The sequence below is a fragment of the Salvelinus fontinalis genome, chromosome 10 (genome assembly GCF_029448725.1).
Source record: "Salvelinus fontinalis isolate EN_2023a chromosome 10, ASM2944872v1, whole genome shotgun sequence".
NCBI lineage: Eukaryota > Metazoa > Chordata > Actinopteri > Salmoniformes > Salmonidae > Salvelinus > Salvelinus fontinalis.
In genome coordinates this window covers 2,293,286-2,317,831 of record NC_074674.1, presented here as the reverse complement: position 1 = coordinate 2,317,831, position 24,546 = coordinate 2,293,286, and the positions used below count along the sequence as shown (strand labels likewise).

General features: G+C 43.8%; 1 protein-coding gene across 4 annotated transcripts in view; it reads right to left on the bottom strand.

Moving 5' to 3' along the window:
- Window positions 1-763: 763 nt before the first annotated feature.
- Window positions 764-24,546, bottom strand: part of LOC129863355 (mucin-2-like) — a 45,482-nt gene continuing 21,699 nt past the window's right edge. For all 4 annotated transcript variants that reach the window (XM_055935272.1, XM_055935274.1, XM_055935275.1 and 1 more), the window contains 2 exons: window positions 22,210-23,140; window positions 764-1,503 (listed from right to left, as the gene is read on the bottom strand). In XM_055935272.1, coding sequence (XP_055791247.1) covers window positions 1,277-1,503; window positions 22,210-23,140 — 1,158 coding nt within the window. In that variant the 3' untranslated portion in view covers window positions 764-1,276. The remainder of the gene's footprint in view (window positions 1,504-22,209; window positions 23,141-24,546) is intronic.

The window sequence follows — 24,546 nt, the reverse complement described above, 5'->3', positions numbered from 1 at the left end:
ATTCATTTTAAAATGTGTTTTTTTAAAGAAACATTGAACATCTAATAGTCATTGGTCATTTTCTGGTGTTTTGTGGTGGAGAACTGAGCAGGTCGAGCATAACACGTCAACCCTGTTACCTATAGACAGACAGGCTATAAATATTTTAGAGGCCCGGTGCTGTCCAAAATGTGATTTTATTTATATTTCCACACTTTGAGGTTGGAATAATACTGTGAAACTGTGAAAAAGATGATAATGCCATTTTAGTGTAAGAACTGTTTGAAAAAAAAAAAAAAAAGACATTTCTGCCTGTTTTGGTGGAATGGCGTTCTGGTCTGCCTGGTGACATCACAAGGCGGTAAATTTGTTAATAGACCAATAAGAAAGAGAGTTCCAAACCTCTCTGCCAATAACAGCTTGTTTTACATTTTCCCCAGCCTACTCAGACCACTCCCAGACAGTCCTAGCATAATTCTTGCTTGAGAAATTGTTCTTTGCTAAGAAGCTATTTTTGTTTTCTTGTTGACCATTTGAATTGAAAACTATCACATGAATGTACTTCACTGTTACCCAGAAATGATCTGATATTGAGATTAAAAACAGCAGCATTGGACGTTAACAAAAAAATATAATTGTGAAGCTTGCATTCAATTGCCCGTCTCTGTTGCACACAACAAGCTTCCATTCCCCCTGTCACAAGGGGAGTTATGGCTGATCTAACATGAAGTCGTCAACACTGTTACTTTATTTAGCACTTAATTAATACGCCTTACTACAGTCATTTTCTTTTACCTCTTGAGATGGGAAGACATGTTTTATATTCAGTTGAACATTACCCGAATGTTAAAATTAGGTGAAATAAAATTCTAAAATGTAGTTACACTACTCAAAAGGCCTCTAATTAGTGGAACCACCCAATAACTTTGTGAACATAAAAAGGCAAAAGCAAGATACAAAGGAAGATGCTGTTTACAATCAACGCTATTGGATCGTCTTTCCCACAGAGAGAATTTACAGTAATGTACAATTTAAAATAAAACATGGTAAACATTTTTAAAAAGTAAACAAAAGTAAACATTTTAAAATCTCTATACCATTGCATTGCTTTTGGAGTATAAGCAATCGAGTCAAAGGTTTGGTTGTGTTCCTGAGAGACTCTTGTGGCCTGCATGCCTGTCCCCAGTGGCTGAGGCCCCAGGCTGCCCCAGGATGTCCAGCAATGTCCAGTGGGGCCTGGGTGGGGATGGAATGAGGGACAGGGGGTGGGCCTGGTGGTCTGGTCCTGTCCTGTGGATTACCTGAGTGAGGGGCTGGCAACGAGACGCAGGTGGCTGGGTTTGGTGGGGATGGAGGGTTTGTTGCCGTGGGGGCGAGGGGTCTGTGTGGAGGGGGTGGGGCATGTCACACTGAAGGTCTTCATGAGCTGAGCCACCCGGCCACGCCCTGTACAGGTGTCCCCGCCCCCATCAGACACCACATCCTCAGACATGGTTCTGCGAGAGGCTGCCATCACACAGATATCTGGGAGAGGGAGACAGAGACAGAAAGAGAGAGGAAGAATAAAAAATAAAAAATGAAGAAAGAGAGAAAGAAAGAGACAGAGAGAAAGAGAGAGAGAGAGAGAGAGAAAGAGAGAGAGAGAGAGAAAGAGACAGAAAGAGACAGACAGAGAGGGGGGAGAAAGACAGACACAGACAGACAGCCAGACAGCCAGCCAGACAGACAGACAGGGGGGAGACAGAGAAGGAAAGAGACAGAAAAAGAGAGAGAGAGACAGAGAAAAAAAGAGAGACAGAAAAAGAGAGAGAGAGACAGATGAACGGTTAGAGGTGTCTTGCATCAACTAATAGAGCTGAAGCGGACTATGGTTACTACATCTTGGTGTGTTGGTCACTATGTCTTGGTGTGTTGGTTACTATGTCTTGGTTACTATGTCTTGGTTACCATGTCTTGGTGTGTTGGTTACTATGTCTTGGTTACCATGTCTTGGTGTGTTGGTTACTATGTCTTGGTGTGTTGGTTACTACGTCTTGGTGTGTTGGTTACTATGTCTTGGTGTGTTGGTTACTATGTCCTGGTGTGTTGGTTACTATGTCTTGGTTACTATGTCTTGGTTACCATGTCTTGGTTACCATGTCTTGGTTACCATGTCTTGGTGTCTTGGTTACTATGTCTTGATGTGTTGGTTACTATGTCTTGGTGTGTTGGTTACTATGTCTTGGTGTGTTGGTTACTATGTCTTGGTTACTATGTCTTGGTTACCATGTCTTGGTTACCATGTCTTGGTTACCATGTCTTGGTGTCTTGGTTACTATGTCTTGATGTGTTGGAAACTATGTCTTGGTTACTATGTCTTGGTTACTATGTCTTGGTTACTATGTCTTGGTTACTATGTCTTGGTTACCATGTATTGGTTACCATGTCTTGGTTACCATGTCTTGGTGTGTTGGTTACTACGTCTTGGTGTGTTGGTTACTATGTCTTGGTTACTATGTCTTGGTGTGTTGGTTACTATGTCTTGGTGTGTTGGTTACTATGTCTTGGTTACTATGTCTTGGTTACCATGTCTTGGTGTGTTGGTTACTATGTCTTGGTTACCAAGTCTTGGTGTGTTGGTTACTATGTCTTGGTGTGTTGGTTGCTATGTCTTGGTGTGTTGGTTACTATGTCTTGGTGTGCTGATTACTATATCTTGGTGTGTTGGTTACTATGTCTTGGTGTGTTGGTTACTACGTCTTGATTACTATGTCTTGGTGTGTTGATTACTATGTTTTGGTGTGTTGGTTACTATGTCTTGGTGTGTTGGTTACTATGTCTTGGTGTGTTGGTTACTATGTCTTGGTGTGTTGGTTATTACGTCTTGGTGTGTAGGTTACTACGTCTTGGTGTGTTGCTTACTATGTCTTGGTTACTACGTCTTGGTGTCTTGGTTACCATGTCTTGGTGTGTTGCTTACTACGTCTTGGTGTGTTGGTTACTATGTCTTGGTGTGTAGGTTATTACGTCTTGGTGTGTAGGTTACTACGTCTTGGTGTGTTGGTTACTACGTCTTGGTGTGTAGGTTACTACGTCTTGGTATGTTGGTTACTACGTCTTGGTGTGTTGGTTACTACGTCTTGGTGTGTTGGTTACTACGTCTTGGTGTGTTGGATACTATGTCTTGGTGTGTAGGTTATTACGTCTTGGTGTGTAGGTTACTACGTCTTGGTGTGTTGGTTACTACGTCTTGGTGTGTTGGTTACTACGTCTTGGTGTGTTGGTTACTACGTCTTGGTGTGTAGGTTATTACGTCTTGGTGTGTAGGTTACTACGTCTTGGTGTGTAGGTTATTACGTCTTGGTGTGTAGGTTACTACATCTTGGTGTGTTGGTTACTACGTCTTGGTGTGTTGGTTACTACGTCTTGGTGTGTAGGTTATTACGTCTTGGTGTGTAGGTTATTACGTCTTGGTGTGTAGGTTACTACATCTTGGTGTGTTGGTTACTACGTCTTGGTGTGTTGGTTACTACGTCTTGGTGTGTTGGTTACTACGTCTTGGTGTGTTGGTTACTACGTCTTGGTGTGTTGGTTACTATGTCTTGGTGTGTTGGTTACTATGTCTTGGTGTGTTGGTTACTATATCTTGGTGTGTTGGTTGCTACGTCTTGGTGTGTTGGTTACCATGTCTTGGTGTGTTGGTTACTATGTCTTGGTGTGTTGGTTGCTACGTCTTGGTGTGTTGGTTACTACGTCTTGGTGTGTTGGTTACTACGTCTTGGTGTGTTGGTTACCATGTCTTGATGTGTTGGTTACTATGTCTTGTTGTGTTGGTTACTTTGTCTTGTTGTGTTGGTTACTACGTCTTGGTTTGTTGGTTACTATGTCTTGGTGTGTTGGTTGCTATGTCTTGGTGTGTTGGTTACTATGTCTTGGTGTGTTGGTTACTATGTCTTGGTGTGTTGCAAAGCCTCCCAGTAACTGGGAATGCTAATGATATAAGTCTGATTATTCACAGAATATTGTCCCAGATTCCATCTCCTCACCTATTATTCACGGGACATTCTCCCTGATTCCATCTCCTCACCTATTATTCACAGAATATTGTCCCTGATTCCATCTCCTCACCTATTATTCATGGGATATTCTCCCTGATTCCATCTCCACCTATTTCTGTGTTTTCCCTTTCTCCTGTTCTCTCTACCCCTCTTCCTCCCTCTTTTCCTGCTCTCCCTTTCTCTCCAACTCGTTCTTCCTGGGCTGTGGTCTGCCAGACTGGAGGCCATCCTCAGAGGAAGTGGAGCAGGGACGCAGCTGGGTGTAGTGTGTGTGTTTGTGAGAGAGAGGCCACAGTGTTTGTGAGGGGGTTTAATTGAGGGATGGCGGGATGGGAGCGGAGGAACAGAGGAGAGGAGGAGGGCTACAGGGACAACGATGGAGAGCAGACAGACACCACAAGGCTTGAGGAGCAGAGTATTTTTAGCGCCGTCCCCGGGGAACACAGATGTGCACACACACACACTCACGCATATACACACACACACACGTTCATTTTACAACACATATAGAGTGGTCAGACACATGGTCGCTCACACCACATTCTCTCAAACACACGCATAACCACACACACACACACACACACACACAGACTCAGTCACGCATGCGCCCATCTCTGACTAACCCCACCCCATAAAAGTCAGACACACGTGTAGAAGTTCTGTATGCAGCCCAGGACAGCCAGTCAGTTCTACGGCCAGAGAAGATTTGAAGTGAACACTTGATAGAGGTGTGGCATGAAAGAGAGAGGCCTAAACTAGCTTTAAAGGTTTTCTTTTTCGTTTGTTGTTTTTTCTCCTTTCCTTCTACTGCCCTCTCTCACTCCCCCCCTCCCTCAACCTTCCTCTGCCGCCCTCCCTTCCTCTGCGACTCTCCCTCTCTCCCTCAGCCCCCTGACCCGCGGTTCCTGTGTTAATGTCCTCTCGCCGCGCTGCGTGGGCCTGCTTCTGATTGTCTCGCTGTGTTGTGTGGTCGCCACGGAAACCCTGGATAGGCTCCAGCAATTGAGGCAGACACACATACACGCACGCACACACACACACACAGGCACAGAGTAACACACACATTCATGGTCAGAGGCTTTTTTGCGCTTGGGGTTTTGGTATTGGTTCTGAGTGGAATGCGTAATGCAAGGAGTACATGTATAGTATATGTGTGTGTGTGTGTGTGTGTGTGTGTGTGTGTGTGTGTGTGTGTGTGTGTGTGTGTGTGTGTGTGTGTGTGTGTGTGTGTGTGTGTGTGTGTGTGTGTGTGTGTGTGTGTGTGTGTGTGTGTGCACGTTTTTGACAGTGCCAGTGTTCAATGTGTTGAATTTTTTAATTTTTTAATTTATATCTTTTATCCCTCTGTGTAAATATCCATGTGAGCAAGGTTAACCTGATACCTCTCTGGAGGTAGAAAATAGACGCCAGACTAACCTGTCTTAACAAACCAAAAACTGCCCAAACCCAGGCCGAATATTCTGCCTGAAACCCAAAGCCAAACATCAAGCCGATGAACTCTCAGCTCTGTCAACGCAAACGGAGCGGAAAAAAGCAGTCCGCTCCGCGGGTTTACTAACTGTGCAGCCATTTGTAGAAAACCTTGGCAACACCTGATCACAGTTGCATGACTTTCCTTCTGCTCTCAAGCCACTGGTCAATACAACGGTGACTGTGTCTGTCTCACTGAGACAGGTCGCTGCCACTCTTCACACCCCAGCCCACCCCAACCAATACAAAGAGTAGGAGGAGAAGGGGGGCTGCATTGTCACCCATCAGCACCAACATATAAGCAGGCCTATCTCTTTAATACCTCCTCCTTTCTGGCAGGGAGGGAAGGGGCAGAAGTGGGGCACAGGGTAGAATTCCGGAGCGGCTCGTCTGTGCAATGAGCCAGGCCGCGGGGAGGGGGGGTCAGGGTTAGGAGGGGGAGGGTGGGTGGGTGGGTGGGGGGGGGGGGTTGTACGGCATGGCGCTGTGTGGAGGCTGGGGGCCCCATAACTTATCAGCTCCGGGCAAACGTCACCCAGGGCCAGTCGCCCAGGGAATGTCGCCCAGGGCCAGAGTCGGGAAGTAGCACTGGAATGTGTGTCCTTCCCTCTGAAGGTGAAGAGAGGAGAGGAAAGCCGAGGAAGAAGAGCACACAAACACACACTCCACGAGCCAGCAGCTGCAGGAGACTGATACACTCGCATGTACGCGTATAAACAATACTCACTACCCCAACCCCCCACCATTGACGGGCATGACTCTAGGTCAATATACACACACATTAACACACTCATATCTTATATATCAACACATATTAAACCCCCAAATAAAACCTGTGGAAACACATATAGTGTACACATAAAATATGGGCACCTACATGTACAGCATTTTACATTTTAGTCATTTAGCAGACGCTCTTATCAAGACTGACTTACAATTAGTGCATTCATCTGAAGATAGCTAGGTGGGACAACCACATATCACAGTCATAGTAAGTACAACCCCAAATAAACACAGCATATACACACAGACTAAACCATAGCTGTCTCTCTCTGTTTGCCCAGCTATCATTGGAGAACAGTTGAATATATCCTTTTTTGGTTACTACATGATTCCATATGTGTTGTTTCATAGTTTTGACATTGTCACTACTATTCTACAATGTAGTGAAGACATCAAAACTATGAAATAACACATGGAAACCCCAAAAATGTTAAAATCAACATATATTTTAAATGTCAGATTCTTCAAAGTAGCCACCCTTTGCCTTGATGACAGCTTTGCACACGCTTGGCGTTCTCTCAACCAGCATTTCAATTAACAGGTGTGCTTTGTTAAAGTTCATTTGTGGAATTTCTTTCCTTCTTAATGCGTTAGAGCTAATCAGTTGTGTTGTGCCAAGGTAGGGATGGTATACAGAAGATAGCCCTATTTGGTAAAAGACCAAGTCCATACTATGGCAAGAACAGCTCAAATAAGCAAAGAGAAAGAACAGTCCATCATTACTTTAAGACATGAAGGTCCGTCAATCTGGACAATCTTTGAACGTTTCTTCAAGTGCAGTCGCAAAAACCATCAAGCGCTATGATGAAACTGGCTCTCATGAGGACCGCCACAGGAAAGGAAGCCCCCAAGTTACCTCTGCTGCAGAGGATAAGTTCATTAGAGTTACAAGCCTCAGAAATTGCAGCCCAAATAAATGCTTCACAGAGTTCAAGTAACAGACACATCTCAACATCAACTGTTCAGAGGAGACTGTGTGAATCAGGCCTTCATGATCGAATTGCTGCAAAGAAACCACTGATAAAGGACACCAATAATAAGAAGAGACTTACTTGGGCCAACAAATGCGAGAAATTGACATAAGACCAGTGGAAATCTGTCCTTGGTCTGATGAGTCCAAATTTGCGATTTTTGGTTCCAACCGCCGTGTCTTTGTGAAATGCAGAGTAGGTGAACGGATGATCTCCGCATGTGTGGTTCCCACCGTGAAGCATAAAGGAGGCGGTGTGATGGTGCTTTGCTGGTGACACCGTCAGTGATTTATTTAGAATTCAAGGCACACTTGACCAGCATGGCTACCACAGCATTCTGCAGCGATACGCCATTACATCTGGTCTGCTCTTAGTGGGACTATCATTTGTTTTCAACAGGACAATGACCCAGCACACCTCCAGGCTGTGTAAGGACTATTTTACCAAGAAGGAGAGTGATGGAGTGCTGCATCAGATGACCTGGCCTCCACAATCACTTGACTTCAAGCCAATTGAGATGGTTTGGGATGAGTTGGACCGCAGAGTGAAGGAAAAGCAGCCAACAAGTGCTCAGCATATGTGGGAACTCTGTGGAAGACTGTGACTACCTCATGAAGCTGGTTTGAGAGAATGCCAAGAGTGTACAAGGAGAGAATGCCAAGAGTGTCATCAAGGCAAAGGGTGGCTACTTTGAAGAATCTCAAATATAAAATATACACTTTTGTGGTTACTATTTGATTCCACATGTATTATTTCATAGTTTTGATGTCTTCACTACTTTTCTACAATATAGAAAATAGTAAAAATAAAGAAAAACCCTTGAATGAGTAGATGTGTCCACATTTTTGACTGGTACAGTATATGTATATCACCTGAATGTAAACATGCATGTGTATTTATTCATTTTTCTTTACAACAACAACCTCAAACAAATATTCCAATCACATGAACATAATTACGCGGTGTGTTTTCAAGTGCTCAAAGTGTTCACATGGCCATAGCCACTGGAAGAAGGGGTGCTATACGCCCTGAAAAATCAGAATCAAACATATTAATAACAAATAAAAATAAATAGTGCACTGGGCTTTTTACTAGTATTAGCGGACCAAGTGCATTTGGAAAGTATTCAGACCCCATGTCCTTTTCCACATTTTATGTTAGACTTATTCTAAAATGTATTAAATACATTTCGTTCCTCATCGATCTACACACAATACCCCATAATGACAAAACGAAAACAGGATTATACATTTTTGCAAATATATTGAAAATAATTAACAAGTATTTAAAATTATTCATAAGTATTTAAAAGTAATAAGTATTTAAAAGTATTCAGACCCTTTGCTATGAGACTTGAAATTGAGCTCAAGTGCATCTTGTTTCCATTGATCATCATTGAGATGTTTCTACAACTTGATTGGAGTCCACCTGTGGTAAATTCAAATGATTGGACATGACGTGGTAAGGCACACCTGTCCATATAAGGTCCCACAGTTGACAGTACATGTCAGAGCAAAAACCAAGCCATGAGGTCGAAGGAATTGTCCGTAGAGCTCCGAAGACACGATTGTGTCAAGTCACAGATCTGGGGAAGGGTACATTGAAGGGAAGCATTGAAGGTCCCCAAGAACACAGTGGCCTCCATCATTCTTAAATGTAAGAAGTCTGGAACCACCAAGACTCTTCCTAGAGCTGGCCACCTGACCAAACTGAGCATTCAGGGGAGAAGGGCCTTGGTCAGGGAGGTGACAAAGAACCCAATGGTCACTCTGATGGAGCTCTAGAGTTCCTCTGTGGCGATTAATTCCAATTAACCATTGCATTTCTGTTCAAAATGTTGTATCAAGACTGCCCAAATGTGCCTAATTTGTTTATTAATAACTCTTCATGTTTAAAATTGTGCACTCTCCTCAAACAATAGCATGGTATTATTTCACAAAAATGGCTACAAAAATGTCTACTGTAAATTGGACAGTGCAGTTAGATTAACAAGAATTTAGGCTCTCTGCCAATATCAGATATGTCTATGTCCGGGAAAATGTTCTTGTTACTTACAACCTCATGCTAATCGCATTAGCCTTCGTTAGCTCAACAGTCCCGTGGAAGGGACAACGATCCCGAAGATGTTTTAACCAGATCCAACATCTCTGGAGAGACCTGAAAATAGCTGTGCAGCGACGCTCCCCATCCAACCTGACAGAGCTTGAGAGGATCTGCACAGAAGAATGGGAGAAATTCCCCAAATATAGCTGTGCCAAACTTGTAGCGTCATACCCAAGAAGGCTCGAAGCTGAAATTGCTTCCAAAGATGCCTCAACAAAGTACTGTGTAAAGGGTCTGAATACTTATCTAAATGTGGTAATAAAGTTACTAAAAACCAGTTTTTAGGGGGAAAAATATTTTGTCCATTTTAGAATAAGGCTGTAACGTAACAAAATCGAGAAAGTCAAGGGGTCTTTCCAAATGCATTATAGATGTACTGTACTTAGTGCAGGCAAAAAAATGTTTCAGCATCTCTGCTTCGGCAGAAAAATGAGTTATATAATGAATTTGATTTGTTTTCACTTCATTACTAAAAATAACAGCGCCGAAGACATCACTTCACTGTGAAAGAGGCTTTATCTATGTTGGTTGGTGATACGGATTCACACACGAGTGAAATAAGTAAACAACAGATATATGTTTGGTGTTGTCAATGTTTGATGCTGTAACACTTGGGGAATAGCTCACAGATTAGCAAGTCCTGTCATGATTACTTGCTTGGTACATGCAAGCACATCAGCGGTGGAGTTAGAATGATTGTTCTCTGTCTCAGGGAAATAGTTGTCGTGTTTAGCTGTATATATGCAGCTAACTGGTTGGTTGTTTAGTCTTGTTAATACTGATGTCATTCCTATGGAAATGGCCCAGGCTTCTTGATATAGCTAGTTAGTTAACTAGTCAGTCTGTCAGGCAAGAAAAAGTTGTTTGTAGCAGCAAATTTGGCGAGAGCTCATGTTTTCTTCTTGTTTGACAGCTTAGCTGTCGTGTTAGGGTAGTAGAGGCCGGTGCAGTGTAGCTCATATGATGAGTTGGATATTTGTTTACACAGCCAGCTAACAAGTTACTTGTTTTGTCCTGTTTCTACCGATGCAATTAATCTGTCCCAGCTTCGTAACTAATCAGCTTACATTGGTAAACTCTTTAGTTAGTCTGTCAGGCAAGAAAGCAAGAGCAAGAGACAGAGAGAAAGTGTGTGTAATTGGGAGGCGTGTAACTATCACACAATTTATTATGGAAACCACTCATTAGGAAGAGAATATGTGTATGGTTGACAAAAAGAAAGAGAGGAAGGAAGAGAGAGAGACAGTGGGAGAGAGATAGTGAGAGGGAGAGAGAGATATAGTAAGAGGGGGAGACAGTGAGAGAGACAGTGAGAGAGAGAATGTTCCTGCCTACAATTGTATCCTATGTGTTGCTCCTCTCCTCTCCCTCTGTTACTCTAGGTCAGTGAAAGAAAAGAAAGTGATGTGGAGAATCAGGGCTCAGCAGCAAAAGGCAGAGAGGAAAAGGAGTTAGAGATGATTGGAGGGATAGAGATGTGGAGTGAGGAGGGAGAAGTGGAGTGAGAGGAGACTGGAGGGAGAGAGAAAGAGGAGGGAGAAGAGAGAGAGAGAGTTTTAGTTTAGTTTAGTTTATTCATTCGACCATTTAAAAAAAAACAAGCACACATAAAACTTAAAAGCCATACATGCACATGAATAAAATCATCGAGGATAACACACAATAAAGTCTGGGACTTATCCATTGTGGTCCTCTTGAGACAAGATGGCTATACAAGATCGAACACAGTACGGCAGTGAAATAATAAAACAAAAACATAAAAGAAGAACATCTATCTCATCATTCCAGTTACATCATAGGGGTTATTCATATGGGCACAGAGGACATCAAACATATTTTTACTTTATTTTTAAAGCTGTCCAGAGAGGACGTTGTTTTTATAGGCAGAGGCAACTCATTCCATTCTGAGGCTCCAGTATACAAGAAAGTACCTTTCCCAGCATTACTCCTGAACCTGTATAAACACACAGCAACACCTGATCTGGTGCTGTGATTGTGTGCATCCCTAACACGAGGAAAGTAATCACTTAGATATCTGGGCGCAGGACCATAAATACTCCTGTAAACCAAACCTAGTCTAATCTGGGACACCCTAGCCTCAACAGGCAGCCAATTTCTGAAAGCAGCTCCTGCCTATGTGAGTACGTGGACTCACCTTCAATACTACCCTGATCAACTTATTCTGGGCTATCTCGAGCTTCCCCTTCATACGTTTAGATAAGCCCCCAAACCAGGAAGTACTAGCATAGTCAAAAGAGAGGATGAAGCAGAGTGAGAGAAGAGGGAGAGCACACCCGACAGGGGAGCCTATGTTTCCATGGCTTGTGTCTGCCCTAAGTCCCATCATTCACCCTTGTACCACACACCCTGGGCCTAAAGTGACAATGGCAGGGGTTTTGGGGTTGTTTTTAAAAGTGGTAGAAACTTGTACCTTTTCCAGAGCTTGTAATGGATTACACCAAGTAAAGGGACGGGGTTGACCATCTTGACCAACTGAGGAGCTATTACAATGTTGGACGCACAGGCAGAAAATGGTGGAAGTGTGTGTTTTGGGGGATGCTCAACATTGTCATCATAAATGTGTACATTGTGTGGGGGACCCTGCAGATGCCCCTTCCCAAGACTGTGGCAACAGAGCGTGTGGACCAAGTTTTAACTCATTTGAAAGCCGGTAAAGTTTGAAGGGTGCAAGAGAGGGTGTGTGGTGTGCATCCGGAGTGGGCGCAGGGAAAGGGTGGGAGATGTGTAGAAACCTCCCTTGGGTGCTCGACATGTTCTGTGCCACTTTTCAGGATGGGGCCGTGCTTCCAGAAGTTCCATGACATGTTGTAGGCTAAATGCAAACACTAAAGTGACAGTGTGAAATAGGAATTTGTCTTACAAATCTTTTGTCTCTGAACAGCTGTGTTTTGTATATTCTCGATCTGTCTCTATCTACTTGTTGCATTCACTGAATTGTCAAAGTAGGCTACTATTTCTACATTTTACGTCAGGCCTGATCATTTTTAAATAGTCTCTGAATAGTTGTTTACATTTTTACAGAAGTAAGAATCGTTGTCCGTCAAATAGCTTACAATGTGTGGGACTTGAAATACTTTCTGAATATTGTCCTCTCGTCACATTTTGGATACTTGTATTTATATGTAAATAATAATGTATTTTACTTTGTACATTTTAAGTGAGTAATTTAGTGAAATTTACTACAATTGAAATACTTTTTGTTGAGTTTTAATAGTTTTTCTCAGTGTCTTCACACAACGGAAGACACAATGAGGGTTATTCCTGTTGACATGTATGTGGTGTTGTATTAAAAAAGAGATTGTGCTCTTTAAAACTATGTTAACTCAAGAACAAATTACTATTGCAAGTTATTTAGGGTTTGAAATGTGTGAGAAAATTAGCTTTATATTTGAAAATTCTCAGTTATATGCAGTAGCATTCTACAATTATATTGGGTTTTAAAGGGTTATTAAGAACAGTATCTGGCAGGATTCAATAGCTGGAATTGTTAGAGTTACCCTTTACCTTTTCTCTACGATTGTCATTCTAATGGATTCCATAAAGAACAAAACCCTGTCCTCAAATATTTACATCAAAAGATGCAAAGTTATGGGCAAAGACAAGCCAACATCAAATTAAATATTTTTCTTGATCAAATAACATGGAAAACAACCACTTTATGTGCAGTACTAATTTACCATCCTTACAAACCACTTAGTGCCTTGCAAAAGTATTCACCCCTTTGGCATTTTTCCTATTTTGTTGCATTACAACCTGTAATTTAAATGGATTTTTAATTGGATTTCATGTAATGGACATACACAAAAAAGCAAAGGGGGTGAAGTGAAATAAAAAAATAACTTGTTTCATAAAATTCTAAAAAAGAATAAGGAAAAGTGGTGGGTGCATATGTATTCACCCCCTCTGCTATGAAGCCCCTAAATAAGATCTGGTGCAGCCAATTACCTTCAGAAGTCACATCATTAGTTAAATAAAGTCCACCTGTGTGCAATCTAAGTGTCACATGATCTCAGTATATATACACCTGTTCTGAAAGGCCCCCAAGTCTGCAACACCACTAAGCAAGGGGCACCACCAAGCAAGCAGCACCAAGGAGCTCTCCAAACAGGTCAGGGACAAAGTTCTGGAGAAGTACAGATCAGGGTTGGGTTATAAAAAAATATCTGAAACTTTGAACAGTCCACCCAGCACAATTAAATCCATTAGAATATGGTACCACAACAAACCTGCCAAGAGAGAGCCGCCCACCAAAACTCACAGACCAGGCAAGGAGGGCATTAATCAGAGAGGCAACAAAGAGACCAAAGATTACCCTGAAGGAGCTGCAAAGGTCCACAGCGGAGATTGGAGTATCTGTCCATAGGACTACTTTAAGCCGTACACTCCACAGAGCTGGGCTTTACGGAAGAGTGTCCAGGAAAAACGTTTGGTGTTCGCCAAAAGGCATGTGGGAGACCCCCCCAAACATATGGAAGAAGGTACTCTAGTTAGATGAGATTAAAATGTAGCTATTTGGCCATCAAGGACAATGCTATGTCTGGCGCAAACCCAACACCGCTCATCACTCCGAGAACACCATCCCCACAGTGAAGCATGGTGGTGGCAGCATCTGTACATGTACATTGCTGTATTGTACATAGGCTGGTCATCTAGGTTGATACCTAGATGTACCATCACCATAAAGAAAAACAATGCACAACACAGTAACTGAGTACATTGAGACATCAAGTGGTTTGTGATGATGTAGCCCAGTTGGTAGAGCATGGTGCTTCGCAATGCTAGGGTTGTGGGTTCAATTCCCACAGGGGACCAGTAAAATAAAGTATAAAAAATGTATGCAAACTTCTGTAAGTTGCTCTGGATAAGTGTCTACTAAATTGGAAAAGGAATGAATAGACCATTTCAGTTTTTTTATGTTCCCCAGCAAGAATGGAACTCAAACAGAAGGCGGAATTAACAAAGAGTCACTGACAACAACCAAACAAAACAGGTGGGGTTGGCCTGCCATATTACTAAGATGGCTTGCCATACTACTATCGTGAGCCAACCTCAGTATCTCTAGTTGGAGCGTAACCGTAACGACAATTTGAGATACACTGGGCCAATCGTCTTGCCCAGAAGTGGCGCGAGAACGCCATCTCTGTCAAACTAACCCACACAAACTTTATCAAACACCTCCTCTGGACGCATCTCAGCAAAAACAGGGGAGAGGGAAACATCTTTAAACTGTTCCGCAATCAGCTGCATCCTAGACATCAAAGTTTCCACTTTAGGGACCCTCTCTTCCTTCAGCGGTACTACAAACTCACACATCTTTCGGGTTTTCAAAGGAGAGTTCAACCCAGGTTTAGCAAAATCAGGATCGCCCATAAACGTCTCAGACAGCTCGACCATGGTGAGATTGCTGACATCCTCCTCAACACTAGACTTGATCCTGGCGACTTTCTTAGGCAAAGCACGTGTAACAGCACGTGTTGGGAACACTCTAGGGTACTTTTCGGATAACCTAATTCCTCTTCTCTGGGTTCCTTACAAAACGACAGGATTATGCACGACCTTCCCTCCAGCCAAATTGTTTCCCAAAATTAATGAGACCCCCTTCATCGGTAGGCTAGGCTTCAACGGAACCAGAAAAAAGATCAGACTTGAGTTCTATATTATACAAAGGAACTTCCATGCAACTTATCTCCATGCTTGTACTAACACACTGTAGCCAGTTGCTGAAGTGTCAGACAAAGGCAAAACACCCTCCAAAATGAAGGATTCTCACTGGCTGCTTAACAGCATCGCCACTCTGCAGAGACACAAACCCGTTTGAAACAAAGGGTTCATCTGATCTAAAATCTTGTTTAGGAGATACACTGCTCCCAACCAGAGACTTAATGGGCTGGAGTGCTCCCACAAGAAGAAACCACTTTTTCTCTCTCATTTCTTGGCTTCAACTTAGGACACAGAGACAATGTGTCCTTTCTCATGGTAGTAATGACTAATTGGCGGATACGAAAACTCAGTTTTCTGACGATCTTTATCTTTGGGCACTATAGAAATGGACTGAAACCTTGCAGTAGGAGGTGACTTCTCTGGATTTATTATTATTTATTATTTATTTTTGCGTAGGGATAACTACTGGAAGTTTTGTATGTAAAGGTAGTTTGAACACTAACTAATCTGCAAGAACTGCAGCTTTCTCAAGAGTGAGATCCTTGTGCTCATAAATGTAGTTTTCGACCCTTTCGTGAAGGGAATTTCTTAACTGCTTGAGAATTATGAGTGTCTTTAAATCCTCAAGGTCCATGACCTCTTGAGAACCACACCACCGATCAAAAAGCCATGCTTGTTCCCTTCAAATTCAATTTGTCTTTTGTAATTTACAGAACTGTTGTCTGAATGCCTCTGGGACCAACTCGTAAGCCCGAAGGATAGCCTGAAGGATAGCAGCTTTAACAGTGTCATAATCGGAACTCTGGTCAAGAGATAAAGCGCCGCACACTTTCTGAACCTTTCTCAAAAGAACACTTCGGAGGAGCAGTGACCAAATATCTCCCAGACATTTTAGGGATGTGGCAATTCGCTCAAACAGAGTAAAATAGACATCCACCTCTTTTCCATTGAAAGCCGGCTGTTCCGACCAAGATCAAACTCTGTTACGGGTGCAGGATGGCCTGACTGTGACTTGGAGTGTTTCCAGATCTACAGTGCATTCGGAAAGTATTCAGACCCCTTGACTGTTTCCACATTTTGCTATGTTACAGCCGAGTTCTAAAATTGATTTAAAAAATTATAATAATCTAGCGTCATACACAAGACTCAAGGCTGTAATCGCTGCCAAAGGTTCTTCAGCAAAGTACATAGTACAGGGTCTTGAATTCTTATGTAAATAAGGTATTTCTGTTTTATATTTTTAATAAATTAGCAAACATTTCTAAACCTGCTTTTGCTTTGTCATTATGGGGTATTGTGTGTAGATTGATGAGGAAAAAAGTAATTTAATCAATTTTAGAATAAGGCTGTAACGTAACAAAATGTATAAAAGTCAAGTGGTCTGAATACTTTCCGAATGCACTGTATCTCTTGTAGGCGAATGGCATGCTCACGTTCCTGATGTCTTTCCCTATGCTCAGGCCCATTTATTTTGCTTCAATTTTGCCTTTAGTTCTACCTCTCTCAGTGGCACGTCTATGGGGTGTACTCTACCACCCGTGGGACCCTTTTCATCAACCTCCCTCTCCGGAAGGATTTCCTCCTCCACCAAAGCAGTACCAATCAACTCTTTGACTACTGCGTTTGGATCGCCAGGTGCCACCTTGATATCATAATGCTTTGAAATGACACGCAGATTCGCCTTTGTACATTTAGCTAGCATCTCCCATGTAGGGCTTTCCACAAATGCTTCCAACTTAAAGTCCATGGCTTTAATTTTAAGCCTGTGTGTTCATGCAGCTTGCAAAAGGATTTCACCAATCTTATAACCCATTTGGGTGGATGTCAGTAACAGAAACTCTACCACAAAAGTGTATTTTGAACACAAATATCTGGGCACAGCAGAGCTTCATAGTAGGTGATTAGAGCAACTACCATTCTCATGGGAAACTATATCTGACAGTTGTGGCTGCTTTGCGTGATGTATTGCTGTTTCTACCATCTTGCCTTTGTGCTGTTGTCTGTGCCCAATAATGTTTGTACCATGTTTTGTGCTGCTAACATGTTGTGTTGCTACCATGTTGTTGTCATGTGGTGTTGCTACCATGCTGTGTTGTCATGTGTTGCTGCATGCTATGTTGTTGTCTTAGGTCTCTCTTTATATAGTGTTGTGGTGTGTTTCGTCCAATATATTTATTTGTAATCTCAGCCCCTGTTCCCGCAGGAGGCCTTTTGCCTTTTGTCTGCTGCTGGGAAAACATGTGTTATGGCTTTACACCCCCTGCTATACTGTGGATAAAGAGTTACCCGTCTACCAGAACACAGAGGGTGTTCTTAAATGGAAGACTCTCCAACATAATCCAGGTAGAATCAGGAATTCCCCAGGGCAGCTGTCTAGGCCCCTTGCTTTTTTCAATCTTTACTAACGACATGCCACTCTGTCTTTGAGTAAAGCCAGTGTGTCTTTGCGGATGACTCAACACTATACACGTCAGCAACCACAGTGACTGAAATGACTGCAACACATAACAAAGAGCTGCAGTTAGCACACAGCTCAGACACCCATGCATACCACACAAGACATGCCACCAGAGGTCTCTTAACAGTCTCCAAATCCAGAACGGACTGTGGGAGGTGCACAGTACTATATAGAGCCATGACTACATGGAACTCTATTCCACATCAGGTAACTGATGCCAGCAGTAGAATCAGATTTAAAAAAAACTACACCTCATGGAACAGTGGGGACTGTGAAGCAACACAAACATTAGCACAGACACATACACACGGTAACATATGCTCTCATACGTACACATGGATTTTGTGTTGTAGTTATTTGGTAGTGGAGTAGGGGCCTGAGGGCACACAGTGTGTTGTGAAATCTGTTATACAATTTTAAAAACATTACAATACATTTATAACTGCCTTTGTCCGGACCCCAGGAAGAGAAGCTGGTGCCTTGGCAGCAGTTAACGGCGATCCATAATAAATACAAAATACATAGAAATAAGTTGCTTTGCAAAGTATTTCAAGGAACTGGAAAACATAGAAAGTAAGTATTTTTATACTTATATATATAACTGTTTTGTACAGATAATTATCAAATCAATTTTATAGTCACTTGCGCCGAGTACAACAGGTAGACCTTACAGTGAAAATCTTACTTACAAGCCCCTAACCAGTGCAGTTTCAAAGAAATGCGGATAAGAATAAGAGATGAAAGTAACAAGTAATTAAAGAGCAGCAGTAAAAAAAAAAATATATATACAGTATACAGGGGGGTGCCGGTACAGAGTCAATGTGCGTGAATCGGTTGGTTGAGGTAGTATGTACAGTTGTAGTCGGAAGTTTACATACACTTAGGTTGGAGTCAATAATACTCGTTTTTCAACCCCTCCACAAATTTCTTGTTAACAAACTATAGGTTTTGGCAAGTCGGTTAGGACATCTATTGTGTGCATGACACAAGCAGTGATTGGGGACACTGCCCTGTGTAGGGTGCCGTCTTTCGGATGGGACGTTAAACGGGTGTCCTGACTCTCTGAGGTCATTAAAGATCCCATGGCACTTATCGTAAGAGTAGGGGTGTTAACCCCGGTGTCCTGGCTAAATTCCCAATCTGGCCCTCAAACCATCATGGTCACCTAATAATCCCCAGTTTACAATTGGCTCATTCATCCCCCTCCTCTCCCCTGTAACTATTCCCCAGGTCGTTGCTGCAAATGAGAACGTGTTCTCAGTCAACTTACCTGGTAAAATAACGGTAAAATAAATAAATAAAAATGTTTCCAACAATTGTTTACAGACAGATTATTTCACTTCTATTTCACTGTATCACAATTCCAGTGGGTCAGAAGTTTACATACACTAAGTTGACTGTGCCTTTAAACAGCTTGGAAAATTACAGAAAATGATGTCATGGCTTTAGAAGCTTCTGATAGGCTAATTGACATAATTTGAGTCAATTGGAGGTGTACCTGTGGATGTATTTCAAGGCCTACCTTCAAACTCAGTGCCTCTTTGCTTGACATCATTGGAAAATCAAAAGAAATCAGCCAAGACCTTAGAAAAAAAAAATTGTAGACCTCCACAATTCCGATTCAATTTCCAAATGCCTGAAGGTACCATGTTCATCTGTACAAACAATAGTACGCAAGTATAAACACCATGGGACAAACAGCCGTCATACCGCTCAGGAAGGAGAAGCGTTCTGTCTCCTAGAGATGAACGTACTTTGGTGCGAAAACTGAAAATCAATTCCAGAACAACAGCAAAGGACCTTGTGAAGATGCTGGAGGAAACAGGTACAAAATGATCTACATCCCCAGTAAAATGAGTCCTATATCGACATAACCTGAAAGGTTGCTCAGCAAGGAAGAAGCCACTGCTCAAAAACCGCCATAAAAAACCCAGACTACGGTTAGCAACTGCACATGGGGACAAAGATCGTACTTTTGGTCTGATGAAACAAAAATAGAACTGTTTGACCATAATGACCATCGTTATGTTTGGAGGAAAAAGGGGGAGGCTTGCAAGCCGAAGAACACCATCCCAACCGTGAAGCACAGGGGTGGCAGCATCATGTTGTGGGGTGCTTTGCTGCAGTAGGGACTGGTGCACTTCACAAAATAGATGCCATCATGAGGCAGGAAAGTTATGTGGAGATATTGAAGCAACATCTCAAGACATCAGTCAGGAAGTTAAAGCTTGGTCGCAAATGGGTCTTCCAAATGGACAATGACCCCAAACATACTTCCAAAGTTGTGGCAAAATGGCTTAAGGACAACAAAGTCAAGGTATTGGAGTGGCCATGATAAAGCCCTGACCTCAATCCTATAGAAACTGAGAAACTGAGTTTAAATGTATTTGGCTAAGGTGTATGTAAACTTCTGACTTCAGCTGTAAATGTAGGTAGAGTTATTAAAGTGACTATGCATAGATGACAAGAGAGAGTGGTGTGGAGAGGGGGGGGGGGGGAATGCAAATAGTCTGTGCAGCCATTGGACTAGATGTTCAGGAGTCTTATGGCTTGGGGATAAAAGCTGTTTAGAAGCCTCTTGGACCTAGACTTGGCGCTCCAGTACCGCTTGCTGTGCAGTAGCAGAGAGAATAGTCTAAGACTAGGGTGGCAGGAGTCTTTGACAATTTTTAGGACCTTCCTCTGACACCGCCTGGTAAAGAGGTCCTGGATGGCAGGAAGCTCGAATGGCCCCAGTGATGTACTGGGCCATTCGCACTACCCTCTGTAGTGCCTTGTGGTCGGAGGCCGAGCAGTTGCCATACCAGGCAGTGATGCAACCAGTCAGGATGCTCTCGATGGTGCAGCTGTAGAACCTTCTGAGGACCCATGCCAAATATTTTCATTCTCCTGAGGGGAAATAGGATTTGTCGTGCCCGCTTCACAACTGTCTTGGTGTGCTTGGACCATGTTAGTTTGTTGGTGATGTGAACACCAAGGAACTTGAAGCTCTCAATCTGCTCCACTGCAGCCCCGTCGTTGAGAATGGATGCATGCTCAGTCCTCCTTTTCCTGTAGTCCACAATCATCTCCTTTGTCTTGATCACATTGAGGGAGAGGTTGTTGTCCTGGCACCACACGGCCAGGTCTCTGACCTCCTCCCTATAGGCTGTCTCGTTGTTGTCGGTGATCAGGCCTACCACTGTTGTGTCATTGGCAAATTTAATGACGATGTTGGAGTCATGCCTGGCCGTGCAGTCATGAGTGAACAGAGAGTACGGGAGGGGACTGAGCACGCACACCTGAGGGGCCACTGTGTTGAGGATCAGCGTGGCAGATATGTTGTTACCTACCCTTACCACCTGGGGGCGGCCCGTCAGGAAGTTCAAGATCCAGTTGCAGAGGGAGGTGTTTAGTCCCAGGGTCCTTAGCTTATTGATGAGCTTTGAGGGCACTATGGTATTGAACGCTGAGCTGTAGTGAATGAACAGCATTTTCACATAAGTGTTCCTTTTGTCCAGGTGTGAAAGGGCAGTGTGGAGTGCAATAGAGATTGAATCATCTGTGGATCTGTTGGGGCGGTATGCAGATTGGAGTGGGTTTAAGGTTTCTGGGAAAATGGTGTTGATGTGGCCCATGACCAGCCTTTCAAAGCACTTCATGGCGAGCCATACTCAATTTACAAATGCTGGTAAGTACTGAATTACCTGAATTACAGGTACCTCAGCCAAGACAAAAACACACAATCATTCACCTCGTTGTAAGGTTAGTATATATCCAGCCGGGGGAGACTATAGAGGCTGACTTTTGTTCCTACTAACTCCGGTGGAGGACTGGCTGCAGTGTGATCAGCCTTCCACTGGGTAGTGCTGGTCTAGCTCCCCCGTCTGTCGGTCTGGTTTGTGAACTGGGCCAGGGATGCGGGCAGCTTATCAAAACCACCAGCCTTTTCCTGATCAGCTAGAGAAACATGGTCCAAACACTGCTAATTAGACTGACACTAAAGTCACTCCTAATATTTGACAGTTAGGGAAAACTAGACAACCTAAGATACTGGGGATTTCTATGGAAAAGGGGAGGCCAAATTAACTCATTTCTTGCAACAAGAAACACAGTTAAGCTACAAGGGCAAAGCCATGAAAACTATATGTGAGGATCAGAGACATAAGATATCTAATCACAATCATACACTGATACAAGTCATGTTATTGGGACTGTGGAAAACTACAGAGAGAGAGAGAGAGAGAGAGAGAGAGAGAGAGATGTTGGAGAGGGAGAAAGAGAGGAGGGGATGTGTGACCATGACACAATCACAGTCACACTGGTTTCCTCCCCCTTAGGCTGGCCTGCTTTAAATCTGCCAGTTCATAAAGACTCCAGTGGGCTGAGGCAGTGATTGGCTAGGCTGGGAAAATAAACCCACCTCACTAACCTACACTGAAGGGGTCTGCAGCAGAACCATGAACTGTCCATTATACAACACACCAGGTGAAAGTGCTTCAAAGACAGATAATCATTCTCACATAGCCCCCAGGTGGCAGGGAAGAGAACTGCCTGTCATGACTTCATTAACATTGTGTGAAAGTGTGAAGTAAAACTGTGCAGGTGCCCTGGTGTCTACATGCTTCTGGATTCTGAGGCCAGAATTTGTTTCTCCCACCATAATCATTCACAACAATCTCAATATATTCAGCTCAGTGTTGTAATGTGAGGGGACTCAATCACCCATGCTGCTCTACTATCTTACCTCTGCTGCTGGGCGTCTCCTGGGGGTGGAGTCTGGTTGAAACGGACAGCGGTGTGACGGTGGTCTTCTCTGCAGCATGTGTTTTGGCGGTGCTCTTCTTCAGAGCTTCTCTTATGGCCGTGCTGCTAGCCACAGGGGATGGAGTGATGGTCCTGTGGAAAGGGGACGGTGTATAGATGCTAGGGACAGGGGACCGAGTGGTACTGGGGACAGGGGTTCGAGTGGTACTGGGGACAGGGGAGGGTGAGACACTGGGGACAGGGGAGGGTGAGACACTGGGGACAGGGGAGGGTGAGACACTGGGGACAGGGGAGGGTGAGACACTGGGGACAGGGGAGGGTGAGACACTGGGGACAGGGGACGTTTTGACACTGCTTGGGACAGAGGACAGTGTGATGGGGCTAGGGACAAGGGACAGTGTGATGGGACTAGGGACAGGGGACAGTGTGACGGTCTTCTCTGAAGTGTGTGATTTGGCAGTGCTCTTTTCTAGAGCATCTCTGATGGCATTACTGCTGGGGACAGGAGGCAGTATGACACTGCTGCTGGGGACAGGAGACAGTATGACACTGCTGCTGGGGACAGGAGACGGTATGATACTGTTGGTTACAGTGGATGGTGTTATGATGCTATGGAAAGCAGACGGTGTGATGGTTTTGGGGACAGAAAATGGTGTGATGGTAGGGACAGGGGTTATGGTCTTGGGGACATGAGACGGTGTGACAGTGGGGACATGAGGCGGTGTGACAGTGGGGACAGGGGATGGAGTGGAGCTTGGTACAGAGGACGGTGTGATGGTCTTGGGGATAGAGGACAGTGTGGTACCCAGCCTCAGGTTGGAAGGGCCAGCTCTGGGGTGAGGTCTGTAGGCCAGGAGGACTGGATTTTCCTGTGGACCATCTACTTCTACATCCTGCTCCAACTCAGCCTGCTGGGGGAACAGGAAAGAACAGTCAGATTCATATGCAGCATTTTATATAGAACATTTCTTCTACCTGAACCAAATGTCTTTATGTTACTGGAAGGCTTGATGGAATGCTTCCAGTACATATACAGTGACAACATCACATTCCACCCAAATTGAATACTTCAATATTGTTTCCCCCCCCCCCCCCCCCCCCCCCACTGTAGCAGCAGCACCAAATACAACTACAACAGCAGCACCAAATCAATCCCCTCTCCTGATCTCACAAACAAATATCAACCACAAATAACCACTGCCAGACGTCTTGAGTCACTGAGCTATTTGTACAGTTAAGATTGACAACCTGAATTCTACAAAACAAATAATTTGTTAAAACATAGAATCTCTGTCTCTTAGTCCAATCAGATGAAATGAAAGTGTGGAGTTGTGCATTGGGACATTGCCATTGGTTGGGCAGAGACGTGCAGTGGCATGTTTGCGATGAGTCTTGGGTAAGGATGAAGTGATAGAGGGAGAGTTTTGTCCTGCAGTTCGGCTTGGCTGCATTAGGAGAAGAGAGGAAAGGAAAGGAGAGCTCCCCTGCCCAAACCTCAGGAGACAATCCCACAATCTCATCCATCTGTGACTGACGCACTCCTCGTCTCTGGTGTTTCAGTTCCCTGATCAAGTTTAATAACCATCTGCTCCAGGGGAGTGTGTGTAAGTTCCTCTTACACACACACAACACACACGCAACCACAATCAAAAGACCCCCTTTCCCTAGTCCCATTGCAGCCTGTGGTAGAGAGTGATGACGGACATACTGGAGGGCCGCTACAGTCAGCTGCTCCCCCAAACAGACAGAGAAAGAGGGGTGAGACAGCAAGAACAGGCACGGCTGGAACAGACAGACAGGGGAGAGAGGTTAGAGAGACAGGAGCGAAAGGTTAGAGAGACAGGAGAGAGAGGTTAGAGAGACAGGAGAGAGAGGTTAGAGAGACAGGAGAGAGAGGTTAGAGAGACAGGATAGAGGGGTTAGAGAGACAGGAGAGAGAGGTTAGAGAGACAAGAGAGAGAGGTTAGAGAGGGGTTAGAGAGACAAGAGAGAGAGGTTAGAGAGACAAGAGAGAGGTTAGAGAGACAGGAGAGCGAGGTTAGAGAGACAGGAGAGAGAGGTTAGAGAGACAGGAGAGAGAGGTTAGAGAGACAGGAGAGAGAGGTTAGAGAGACAGGAGAGAGAGGTTAGAGAGACAGGAGTGAGAGGTTAGAGAGACAGGAGAGTGAGGTTAGAGAGACAGGAGAGAGAGGTTAGAGAGACAGGAGAGAGAGGTTAGAGAGACAGGAGTGAGAGGTTAGAGAGACAGGAGAGCGAGGTTAGAGAGACAGGAGAGCGAGGTTAGAGAAAAAGGAGAGAGAGGTTAGAGAGGTTAGAG